Source organism: Piliocolobus tephrosceles, chromosome 1, assembly GCF_002776525.5.
Source record: "Piliocolobus tephrosceles isolate RC106 chromosome 1, ASM277652v3, whole genome shotgun sequence".
Classification (NCBI taxonomy): domain Eukaryota; kingdom Metazoa; phylum Chordata; class Mammalia; order Primates; family Cercopithecidae; genus Piliocolobus; species Piliocolobus tephrosceles.
Genome location: NC_045434.1, coordinates 17,067,575 through 17,080,079, shown reverse-complemented (window position 1 = coordinate 17,080,079; position 12,505 = coordinate 17,067,575). Strand labels below are relative to the sequence as shown.

The window sequence follows — 12,505 nt, the reverse complement described above, 5'->3', positions numbered from 1 at the left end:
CATCCAAATCTCATGTCCAATTGTAATCCCATGTCGAGGGAGGGGTGTGGTGGGAGGTAACTGGATCATGGAGGCAGTTTCCCCCATGCCATCCTTGTGATGGTGAGTTCTCATCAGATTTATGGTTTAAAGTGTGGCACTTCCTCCTTCGCTCTCTCTCCTGCTACCATGTAAGATATACCTTACTTCCCCTTACATCATGATTGTAAGTTTCCTGAGGCCTCCCCAGCCATGTGGAACTGTGAGTCAATTAAACCCCTTTTCTTTATAAATTACCCAGTCTCAGGTCTTTATAGCAGTGTGAAAATAGACGAATACAACAGTCAACCATTTAATTCCCCAAACTCACGATTAGTCTTTTTCAATTTACTTCTTACATTTGACATTTCCTATTAAGGTGTTATTACATAAAAATTAGCCTTAAACTGAATTGAGATGAGACTCCAGGTTCCTGGGTTCTGGAGTTCATGTTTCACGTTTCTGGTTTTAATTTTTAAAAATTATTTCATACCCGACAATCTAATGTTTACCCATACTTTTGTGATCCTCTCTCACTTTAGAATCAAAAGCAAGGCTTCCTATGCTTACAAGTCCTGGATAGTAGGCTGGGCATGGTGGCTCATGCCTGTAATCCCAGCACTTTGGGAGGCCGAGGCAGGAGGATCACGAGGTCAGGAGTTCAAGACCAGCTTGACCACCATAGTGAAACCTAAAAATACAAAAAAATTAGCCAGGTGTGGTGGTGGGAGCCTGTAGTCCCAGCTACTCAGGAGGCAGAGGCTGCAGTGAACCAAGACCACGCCATTGCACTCCAGCCTGGGTGACAGAGTGAGACTCCATCTCCAAAAAAAAAAAACAAACAAACAAAAGGCCTGGATAGTATATTCTAATTTTAATAGTATCAGTATTATTTTATATTTGGTACTTTTATTTGCAGTTCCAATGCCAGGCTCCACATCAAGGGGATGAAAGGCTCAAACATCACTGATATCTTCACAGATCATCCAATACAGTCCCTAAGCTATCAGTAACTTTCTTCCTCCTCACTACTTTAGGAAGCTATCATACAGTCACGTGTATCACACAGTCATGTACTGATAAGTCAATGGAACTATTTTTGATATTTTATGGTCATTCCATTCTTCCCAATTTTCTGTAACAGTTTTATTTTCAACAGTAGGTTTAAATGAAGATGTTTTATTTCTGACTTCATTTTGACATTGAATCTAAATCTATGCTTGCCTTATGCTGAACCATTCAATGTTCTCTAACGTTTCCCTAAAGTTCAAACTTTGTATATTTATTTTTAGGTGGATCTACAAGCCATCTCGAATGAGTGGTTCATGCAAGGAAGCACAGACATACTTATAGACAACACTAAAAGTGTTGTAAGGTTTCCTGCAATAATTCCTGTAGGCGGTTCCAGTGGTAGAGCTGATAAGAGCATACTGCACAAAGAAACCATAAAACCTCTAGAGAAAAAAGGATGGGGCTTTCTTCTCTAGAAGGTCAACAGTAGTACTAGCTAGCACAGTCAATTTGAAGGAATGTGAAAATCGAGAGCATATAACTTTTTTCCTGTTGCTTGGCTGGGAAACAAGTGTCAGCAAGCTATCATAAATGGCAACACTGAAAGAGTAGGGGCAAGAGAAGAACAGCAGAAAAGTTAGGTCAGAATAAAACAATAATTTCCTTCCAGTCGCTCAAGTCAAAACCCTTTAAGTCATTCATGAGTCTTCCTTTCTTTCACACTAATATATCAGCAAATCTCATTTGATTCTACTTTCAAAATATATCCAGAATTCAACAAATTCTCACCACCTCCATAGCTATTACTCTAATTTAAACTCCTATCATCCAGTGCCCAGACTACAAGCATTTCCTAACTGGTATTCCTGATTCCATCCTTCCACCCCACATCTACTGCTACACAACAGCCACAGAGATCTTTTTAAAACAATTCTCCCGTATCACCCACAATAAAACCCAGCATCCTTGCCATGGCTTGCAAGGTAAAACCCTACACAAACTGATCTCATTTCCTATCCCACTATATCAATCCCATATCCTTTACTCCTTCCACTATAACCACAGTGGTTTCCTTGCTGTTTTCTGTTTTGTTTTGTTTTTTTTTTTTTGAGACAGAGTCTCACTCTGCTGCCCAGGTTGGAGTGCGCTGGCATGATCTTGGCTCACTGCACCTCCACCTCCTCGGTTCAAGTAATTCTCCTGCCTCAGCCTCCAGAGTAGCTGAGACTACAGGCACACGCCATCACGCCTGGCTAATTTTTGTATTTTTAGTAGAGATGGGGTTTCGCCATGTTGGCCAGGCTGGTCTCGAACTCCTGACCTCAAGTTATCTGTCCACCTCGACCTCCCAAAGTGCTCTGCTTGCTGTTTTCTGAACACACCAAACACATTTCAAGTTAGTGCCTCTGTATTTGCTATTTAATACCATTCCTCGGAATGCTCCTCTTCCACATATCCACATAACTAATTTCCTACTTCATTCAAGTCACTATTTAAATGTTACCTTATTTTATCAATCTAAAAGAGTACTCCCTAGTCACTCTGTCTTTATTTCACTTATTCTCCATCTTAATATTTACCACCTAACATACCACGTATTACTTGGACATTTGTTTACTGACTGTCCCTCCCCACCCCTCACTTCCTCCAACTAGAAGATAAGGTCCATGAGAAAGGGGGCTTTTTGTTGTTGTTCAGGACACCCTAGCTCCTAGAACAGGGCCTGTATGTGGAGGGTACTCAACACCTGTTGAACAAATGAGTGAAAATATTATCAAAATAAGACTCAGAGAATACAACAAAGGATAAAGAGTACACATATTTTGCTTTGGTAAAGAACTGGGACCTGGGACACTGAATAAGAAAAATGAGAATTCCAAACTCATGAAAACTTTATGGTGATCTCAAGTCTACAGATACTGTCCAAGCTCTTCAGAAATAAAACTAACTGTGAATTGGTTATGGAAAAATGTGATTATGAAGTACAAAGGTGGCAGAAAAGTTGAGTTTTGACTAGGATATAAGGCATGAAATAAACTGTTGTAAGAGAAGATTTTGGTTAACCATCTATATCAATTTTTTTTTAGAAGAGTTTTAGCTGAAATAAAAGGCAAAGACAAGCTCTGAAAATGGGCTTAGTAAATTATCTGAATGCCATCATGTAGTCACAGACAATGTTCCAAGTGTGGAAACGAGGGCATAGTGGAAAAGAAGGTGGAATGTAAGCACAGAAGTAAAATCTAAGAAACAGAAACTGCCCAAGAATGTGTTAGAATGAAAGGGAGACTGAAAATAGTTGGGGTAGCTTTAAAGGCCTAAAGTGAAAAATTAAACAAAAACAACTAAGCTGATAACATCAATCCAATGGCATACCAGAAAGGCACAGGCTTCAGAAAACATGGAAGAAGAACAAAGATAGATTTCAAGCCTGACGGGGAAAAAAAGGGAAAGGAAAACAGGAGTAAATTGCAAATCAGAAACACAGAGTAGGAAGACAGCTCCTACTAAAGAAACAAGAGAGGGTAGGCCTACTTCAGGGCAAATGGCTTTAAATAGTATCAGAAGAAAGAGATGGATAAAGAGCATTTAAGGAAATCAGGCAGGAGAAAAATTTAAACTAAAATGTCAGAAAAGCCAACGTGTAGAATGATAGAAGTAAAACAGAGAAGAAAATCTCAAATGTTCAAGTATATTCTCAAAAATGGCAGAGGCCCAGTGCAATGGCTCATACCTGTAATCCCAGCACTTTTTTTTTTTTTTTTTTTGAGACAGGGTCTCACTGTTACCCAGGCTGGATGAAGTGCAGTGGTGCAATCACAGTTCAATGCAACCTCTACCTCCCAGGCTCAAGTGATCTTCCCACCTCAGCCCCTCAGGAAGCTGGGACTACACTCATGTGCCACCATGCCTGGTTAATTTTTGTATTGTTTTTCGAGATGGGTTTCACCATGTTGCCCCCTGGTCTGGAACTCCTGGGCTCAAGCAAATCTGCCCACCCTGGCCTCCCAAAGTGCTAGGATTACAGGCAAGAGCCAGCACTCTGGGAGACCAAGGCAGGAGGATCATTTGAGGCCAACAGTTCTAGAACAGCCTGGACAACATAACCAGACCCCCTCTCTACAAAAAAAGTTAAGAAATTATCCGGGTGTGTTGGCACATGCCTGTAGTCCCAGCTACTATGGAGACTCAAGTGGGATGACTGCTTGAGCTCAGGAGCTTGAGGCTGCAGTGAGCCATAATTGTACCACTGCACTCCAGCCTGTGCAAGTTAGACCCTGTCCTTTAAAAAAAAAAAAAAAAAAAAGGCATAAAATATGCCAAAATTAGCTAAGCAGAAATATGCCATTGTTAGATGAGATACAATATAAAGTTACAGATATGAATGAACTGAATCAAAGGTCTGTTGATTTTGTCACCAGCTCTATGACTGAACAAGTTAATCTCTCTGGGACTTTTTTCTTTTAAAAAAAATGTTATTTCTTCTCTTTTTAAAAAAAAAAATGTGTGAATGCAGGAAAAGTGGTTAGGTAAAAAATGGGTGATCATTGTAAGACCTTTTTTCTCCAGTTTATGGGAGGGGAATGAGACAGGGAAAGCACAGAACTCTTAAAAGAAAGAATCAGAAAGACAGCAAATTTTTAAAACGGGAGAATAGTTAAGAACAGTTGTGCATAGTGCTTTACAATCTAAAAGTTGCTTTACATGAAGCATTATATGTTCACCTCACAACAAGCCTGAGAAGCTAAAAAGACAAGTATCACTGAACACCATTTTATAAACGGAGCAACTGAGGACTCAAGAGATTAAGAAACTGGACTAAGGACACAGAAACCATAGCAGACCCAGGATCCAACCCAGATCTAATGGCAGAACCAAATCCACTATCTTTCTTTTTTTTTTTTTTTTTTTTTTTGAGACGGAGTCTCACTCTGTCGCCTGAGCTGGAGTGCAGTGGCACAATCTCGGCTCACTGCAACCTCTGCCTCCCGGGTTCAAGCGATTCTCCTACCTCAGCCTCTCAAGTAGCTGGCACTACACACTTGCAGCACTACACCCAGCTTATTTTTGTATTTTTAGTAGAGACAAGATTTTACCATGTTGGTTGGCCAGGATGGTGTTGATCTCTCCACCTTGTGATCCGCCTGCCTCGGCCTCCCAAAGTGCTGGGGTAACAGGTGTAAGCCACCGCACCTGAACCCTTTCTTTCTTAATTTTTTTTTTTTTTTTTTTTTTTTTTTTTAAGTAGAGATGAGGTCTTGCCACGTTGCCCAAGCTGGTCTTGAATTCCTGAACTCAAGCTATCTTCCTGCCTCAGCCTCCCAGAGTGTTAGGAATTACAGGCGTGAGTTATCATATCTGGCCCAGAATCCATTATCTTTCAAAGCTAAAATGATCTCTATTATCTCCTCCTCCTCCACATAATTAAGGCTCTGTGGGCATTTTTGCAGATTATTAGGTGGTAGATAAGAGCTACATACATACAAAAAAAAAAAATTTTTTTTTTTGAGACAGGGTTTTGTTCTGTCACCTGGGCTCAAGCAATCCTCCCACCTGAGACCACGAGCTCGCACCACCATGCCTGGCTAATTTTTAAATTTTTTTAGAGACAAGGTCTCACCATTTGCCCAAGATGGTCTTGAACTCCTGGGCTCAAGCGATCCTCCTGCCTCAGCCCCTCAAAATGCTGCGATTATAGGGGTGAGTCACTAAGCCCAGCCTAAAAAAATCTTTTAACGTAAAATAAAATTCCTTTAGAACTAAAGGAGTTAGTTTACATGTAAACTACACATCAACTCACTGTATAAAATGTTTTCGCACGTAGTTGATCACAATCTATTAAGACTACCCTCTCAGTCCACATGTCCCTTATAGCTGGCAGAATTACTGCAGTTGTACTATTTTCAGCCTTTCTACATACCGAATAACTCACTTTTAACTTAAATTCTGACATAGTTATAAAATCATTAAACAAGTAACTTCAATTTGTGTATCCGGGATCCCAAGCTTATAAAGAGAATGGCAGAAGTAGATAAAGGTTTATTTATGTATTTAGGTTTAAATAACATGTTTATTTTCTCACAGTTCTAGAAGCTGAAAGTCTTGAGATCTGGATGCCAGCATGGTCTGGTACTGATGAGGGCTCTCTTCCTGAGTCAGTTTTGTTTTTAACATCTAAGAAGATTGTCACCACATCTCTGTTAGTGATAATAAAACAGCAGCATTTTCCTCATCCTATTCTTTGCTCTTAAAAGCCATAATCAGCCACAGCTGACTAACTACAGTAACACTGAAAAATCTTAGTAACATAATCTGCTGCTTATTGGTCCCAATCTATTTTATTACTCCTTTTCTTTATATATGTTTCAATGGAACAGATGAAGTTTTGGATTAAATTCCAAAAATGTTATGTATATGATACTAGTATTTCTATTTTAACGGGAAAATGTTTTCCTTCAAAGTGGCTAAGAAACTCCAACAGAAAAGTTCAACATTTTCCCATGATCCTCACTCGTCTGCATTCCTCTTACTCCTGTACCCCCAAGTCAAGGCACACTACTCTTCACAAAACAGCAGACTATGGTTTTTTTCTACTGGATATCGAGAGTCTTCTTGATGAAAACAAGCATAAGCAAGGATATAGGATCAAAGGGCAGGGTAACAGCAAAAAGGGGAAAATCCCAAAAAGACCAGAGAAAGTGGAAACAAGAGCTTGGTTACATCAGTGGTTACAATTACATTTCTGTTTTTCTCCTGTATTACTTCATTTTTCCCTTGTGGTTCCTTTTTTAAAGTAGCTGCATAAACAGTGGCCAGATAAGAATGTTTGAAGTAGAAATTCAGGGGAAAACAAGGCCTACGCTGAATGGGCCACAATCATGTATCATCTGATTACCACGCCCTGACATAAAGAGCATGCAATATAGATGATGTAAATAAAAAGAACATCAGATTCTTAGAAAACCTGAATTTAAGTCCTCATATGCTGCAGAATTTCCAACAAGTGAACTTTCCTGAGTCCCACTTTTCTAATCTATAAAAAGAGGATACAACCACCTGCCTACTGCTGTGAAAGTTGAAATGAGAAAAACACTACACATTTGCTGCATATAACTTTTAAAATCACTATAATGTTATGAAGGATAAAATTCTGAATTGAAGTCTCCCTCTGCAATCACACAAAAAAACCATATTCTGACATCTCTTAACAGTTATACTGACATGCACATAATTCAGGTGGATAAATACAAAAGTGGCTTTTAAGCCGCTATCTGAAATAAACATTGTACACTCAACTAATAAAAAGTTTTACACAGCCCAACCATAGAGTATGATTACTCACATATAAAGCTAATGCTATTCACCCACTTTCAACAAAATATATGTATCAAATTGCAGTTCCAGTAGAGTGCCAAGTAATCTACATCTAATGTTCTACCTGTAACTAGTGTAGCTAAAAAAGAGCATGGGTTTGGTATCTAAATGACTTAAGTTTGAACACCAGCTAGGGTTATGGTAAGTGGTAGACCTTAGCCAAGTCTGAGCTGAAAATCCCTCAAATGTAAATTAGGAGTAACACGACTCGCTTCATAGAATTAAGATTATTGTGGCCAGGTGAGGTGGCTCAAGTCTGTAACCACGGTACTTTAGGAGGATAAGGCAGGAGGATCACCTGAGCCCAGGAGTTTCAGATCAAATGATCAGCAAGACCCCGACTCTACAAAAAACCTTTTTTTTTTTTCATTTGGCCGAGCATGGTGGTGTGTGCCTACAGTACCAGCTACTCGGAAGCTGAGGTGGCAGGATAGCTTGAGCCCAGGAAGTGGAACCTGCAGTGGGCCATGCTTATACACCTTGTACTCCAGCCTGGGCGACAAAGGAAGACCCTGTCTCAAAAAAAAAAATTACTCTGAATGTATCTCTATTGACCCTAATCTGATGCCTAACACACTGTGGTTGCTCAATATACGGTGGGTGGTTATTTTGACTGCCTTCTCATTTCCACAAAGTGAACACTCTTGTTTTTTTAGGAATACTTAAATTACACGTTCAAACACGATTACCAAAACCTCTTTAGGCCAAGAAGTATAATGGAAGGAATTCCAGAATATCATTTATAGATCCTGAAGTTGTGTTCCTAAAATTAATATAAGCAGAAGATCTAATCCAAAGAGTTTAAAGGTCATCCCTCCTTCATCCCGTCCCTTATTACCTGCTAATATGTACAGTTAGGTGACTTAAAACCCCAACAACTAGAACTCTTGAGGAAGGAGGTAGCTATTTCTAACAGCATCCCTATGAGAAGCATTTGCTGTAAGAGCCAGGCTGTCTGCTGTCCCTTCTCTAAGGACAGGTGAAAGCAGGAAGACAGAAGAGAAAAGAGGTTCTCAGCTTAACTTGGAAAGCTAAATTACCTAAGGAAAGCAGATCAAGAAAGATCTGGGACATCATCTTCTTCAAGAATCCAATTTAAGCTTATGTCCCAACGATATACTTTGGTCAGTCTTCGTAGCCCTATTCTCTCAAACTAATTTCTTTCCTGCTCTGGAGCTCAGGACTTTATGTTCAGATGTGATCCATGACAACGTTCTTTCTTAAAAATATCAACGAAAATCTAGTGAAAGACCAAGGCTGAGATTTCATCAGATCCCCCTTTCCCTTCCAGTTTAATATTATTCAACTGTTCCTTTTTAAGACTACAAGAAATCAAGACTTGTGCCTTCACCCAGCAATGAAGTAGCAATACGTATTTTAGACTCCACATTGTATTTTTCCCCACATTTTCATGTTTGTAACTTTCTCACTGCCTACGTTCAGCCTTTCGGGCAGCCTGAGAATCACATGTAATGACTGTCAAAGTAAATGATCTGACGCACTGGTTACAGTCAGCGTGTGTGTACAAACATGCAACTGTGATGCTCTCCCAGGTCAATCTCTCAAAACTCACAAAATCAGACAGAGACAGATGGTAAAGGAGGGTGGCCTGGGAGCAACTATATACACAGAAAGGATCAAGATCTGAGAAGTAAAATGAAAAAGAGCTGCAAGAGAGTATTAAGGAGGAAAGAGCTAGGAATAGACTAGGTAGGAAGTGAAGAATCTGTGGAGGAAAAACCGCAACGGTAAAGAGAAAACAAAAACTCACCAAATTGGGAGGATAAAACGAGCCCTCCTGTTCCAATTCCATGTTGTGGTTGTTTTTGTTTTCTTTTTCCAGGAAGTTACAAAACAGTTTTCAACAGAAGGATTACATTAACAAAGCAAATAACGGAAACTTATGCTAAAAATGTAGCCTACCTACACTGAGAAGTCTGAAAACGGAAATACTTCTTTCCCCTTTTTGTAATGGGTTTCAAAACAGTAGGAACAGGGTGAGGGATAAGAGCTATAAGAGGGGGAGGGGAGTAGCCAAGCTCTTCCTGAATATAGACAGTCTTTCGACTAAATGCTTATTTTAAATTTACCTTTTTGTGGTCAGCCGGCAAACTCTTCACTGGACATAGCGTTTGACTCTCAATCAAAATGTGATGAGTGGTTCAGGCACCATAGGAAATTTAAGAGCGTATGCAAACACAAGGCAGATGCAGAACCAGGACTTGGTTTGGGTGGTACTCTAACACCCCCTCCCTCACTGGGTGGCTAAAACGCCACTAAGGTTTGAATTGTGACCAACAGTGAAATGGAAGAAAGAAAATAGCAAAGTTAAAGAGCCTACGTTTAGCCAGAAAACCATGCAATTAGCCGGAGAAGTTTGTGAACGGGCAGTAAGTGGAAAACAGCGGACACAAAGGGGCTAACTAGATAAACAGCTACGACAAATTCTGTCCGTCTTCCTTACGGGGTGCTACACAACGAGTCCCTTCTATACAGAGGAATGCTGCTTCTCAGCCTAGGCGGTTACAGTCGCAGGCAGGGGCTGCCCGCCGAGAAGGGTCTGTCCAGCACAAACCCGCAGCACACACTTACTTTCGTCCGGCCATTGATTTTGTAGCTGCCCAGCTTCCCGTTACAGTGGCGGATCAGGTCGTCCATGCTGCTCATGAGCAGCCCAATGGTTTCGCAGCCGGGCTCCTTGCCCTCGATCCAGGTGATCTTATCGCCTCGGATGTCCTTGGACGAGTCGCTCTTCTGGCTGACCAGCTGCCCGTCCGTGAACTTCCCGGTGTCGTGCAGGGCGCGCACCTCGTCGCCGATCTGCTGTCCGGTCTCCTTGCCGAGGAAGTCGTCCACCACACAGATGCCGTGCTTGTTCATGCACGGCACGATGTACTCGAGCGCCAGCTTCAGCGCCGGCAGGGGCTTCGTCTGCCCGTTGGGCCGCAGGCCGCCGCTGGGGCTCAGCGCATCCCCGGGCGTGTTGCTCGGGGGGTACAGGTTCGCCTTCTCCTGGAACAGCGATGAGCGGGCCGGCGGCTCCTCCTTCCCGGGCTCGGCCTCGGCGGCCACCGCCGAGCCCTGGCCGCCGGGGGCCGCGCGAGACGGCGACGCGGCCGCCGCGGGGTCGGCCGGGGGCTTGGCCTTTGCTTTTGCCTTGGCCGCGTCCCCGGAGGCGTTGTCCCGGCGCGCCGCTGCCTTCCTGGGCTCCCGGGCCCCGGCCCTGGGCGACGGCGCTGCAGCCGGCGGCGCGGGGCCGGAGTGCTGGTGCGGGCCCACTCCGGGGCCGAGGGCGCCCTCGCTGCCCTGGCACACGAGCTTGTGCTTCTTCCAGTCCTGACGCTGGTGCTCCTTGCAGCAGTAAAAGGAGCTGCGGCAGCGGCTGCAGCGCAGCAGGTTCTCCATCTTCCCGCACAGCTCGCAGTACTGCCGGTCTCGCTCGCTCGGGCTCGGCCCGCCGGGCCCGCCGCTGTCATTGGCCATGGCGGCGGCGGCGGCGGCGGCGGCAGCGGCGGCGGAGACGGCGGCGGCCGAGCAAGTGGGGTGGCGGCCGGACGGCCTCGCCCGAGGCTGGGGAGCGGGGAGAGAGATAGGGGCCGTTACTGCGCCATGTACCCGCTACCCTCGCCTCAGGGAGGCCGGCACCCCGCGCCCTCGGCCCGGCCGCTTCCGAGTCCTAGTCTCCGGCGCAGCGCCGGCGGCCGCCTCAGCGCCTCATCGCAGCCGAGGGCTGAGAGAACGCGGCCTGTGCGGCGAATGGCAACCTGGACTCAAGCGCGCGGGCCTGGGGAGCGCAAGACCGGCCCCCTCGGCCGCCGCCGCCGCCGCCGCCTCAGCCTCCCCGGCGGCCCGGCCCAGGCTGTGGAGGAGCGCAGGGCATGCGGGCGCCACTCGCTCTGCGCGCTCTGCACGTACACCACGGCCCCGCGGCGACCCGGGCGGGCGGCGCGCAAGGGCGGAGGGAGCGGAGGGAGGGCCGGAGGGGAGGGCCGAGGGGCGGGGGCCGCCTGCGCTCCTCCGCACTCGGTGGGGCCGGGCCTCCGCGTCGGAGCTGGGTCGCCCGCACTGCCTCCGCCCAGGGCGGGACTGGGACGCGAGAGGCCGGTGCGCTACCTCAGCCTGCAGCGGCCTCCTTGGGGACGCCGAGGCGCAGGCCCGCGAGCGGCGGAAAGGCGTGGGGCAGCGCGGCAGCGCCTACACCTGCTGGGGGAGGGCGCCAGCCGCAAGCGGGTAGCGGAGCGGCGGCGGCGTAATCATGGCTGCTCTTCCTCCAGGCAGGCGCGGGGTGTGCGGGGCGCGTTCCAGTCAGGGTTGCAAGGTGGCTGTTGCTATCCTCATTTTGCAGAGGAGGAAACGGAAATTCAGAGAAGTAAAGTAACTTGTCCAAGGTCACGCAGAACTGGGACTGAATCCAGGAATCAGGCTCTCAGATTCCAAGGCTGTTTTTTCCATTACACCATACAGTCTCTATTTCAAGAAGCCCTGAAATGGTTAACAACAAAGTAAGTATTACTATGATGTTAATCCAATCCCTTGCGCCCCGTTTCAACCTAATTTAAAGGTAATGAAATTTGAGGGTTTTAAAAAAATCAAAAACTCATTAAAACCTTTGAAATCCCGCTGACTTCAAAACTCCATGAAGAAATTTTGGCTACCAAATTACATGAGGTAATCAATGCTCATTCCAATATCCAATTTAAACTGATGGAATTTTTCCTGAAGAGTGAATTTTGGTGGTAAATGAGCAGTACTACATTAACGACTCTCACACTTATTTTTAATAGAATCTGTGCTGCGCGGATGAATACAATTCTTTGTTTTACAGAGCATAAAAACCTTACCAGAAATAAGCCAAAGATGTTTCTTTCTGCTGCTATTTATCTTAAGAATTAAAAGGCCTGTGATTTAGAGTTTAACAATCTTTATCGAACACTCTGGAAAATGCGGTGCTAGGCTTGTGTACCCCTTGAGTATACTGTAACTTCAGTCCTTGAAATATAACCTTCCCAACTTACGAAAGCTGCAATATATATTTCAAAAGCAGGATATGAGGAATTATTGTAAACCACATTGCAGAAGTTTAAAAAGAGGCTTGAATCCAAAA

General features: G+C 44.5%; 1 protein-coding gene across 2 annotated transcripts in view; it reads right to left on the bottom strand.

Moving 5' to 3' along the window:
* Window positions 1-11,878, bottom strand: part of EGLN1 (egl-9 family hypoxia inducible factor 1) — a 61,727-nt gene extending 49,849 nt beyond the window's left edge. The window contains exon 1 of one of the 2 annotated variants that reach the window (XM_023191825.2): window positions 9,994-11,878. In XM_023191825.2, the coding sequence (XP_023047593.1) occupies window positions 9,994-10,884 (891 nt within the window). In that variant the 5' untranslated portion in view covers window positions 10,885-11,878. The remainder of the gene's footprint in view (window positions 1-9,993) is intronic. The other variant, XM_023191826.3, reaches the window with a different exon arrangement.
* Between the last annotated feature and the right edge of the window lie 627 nt (window positions 11,879-12,505).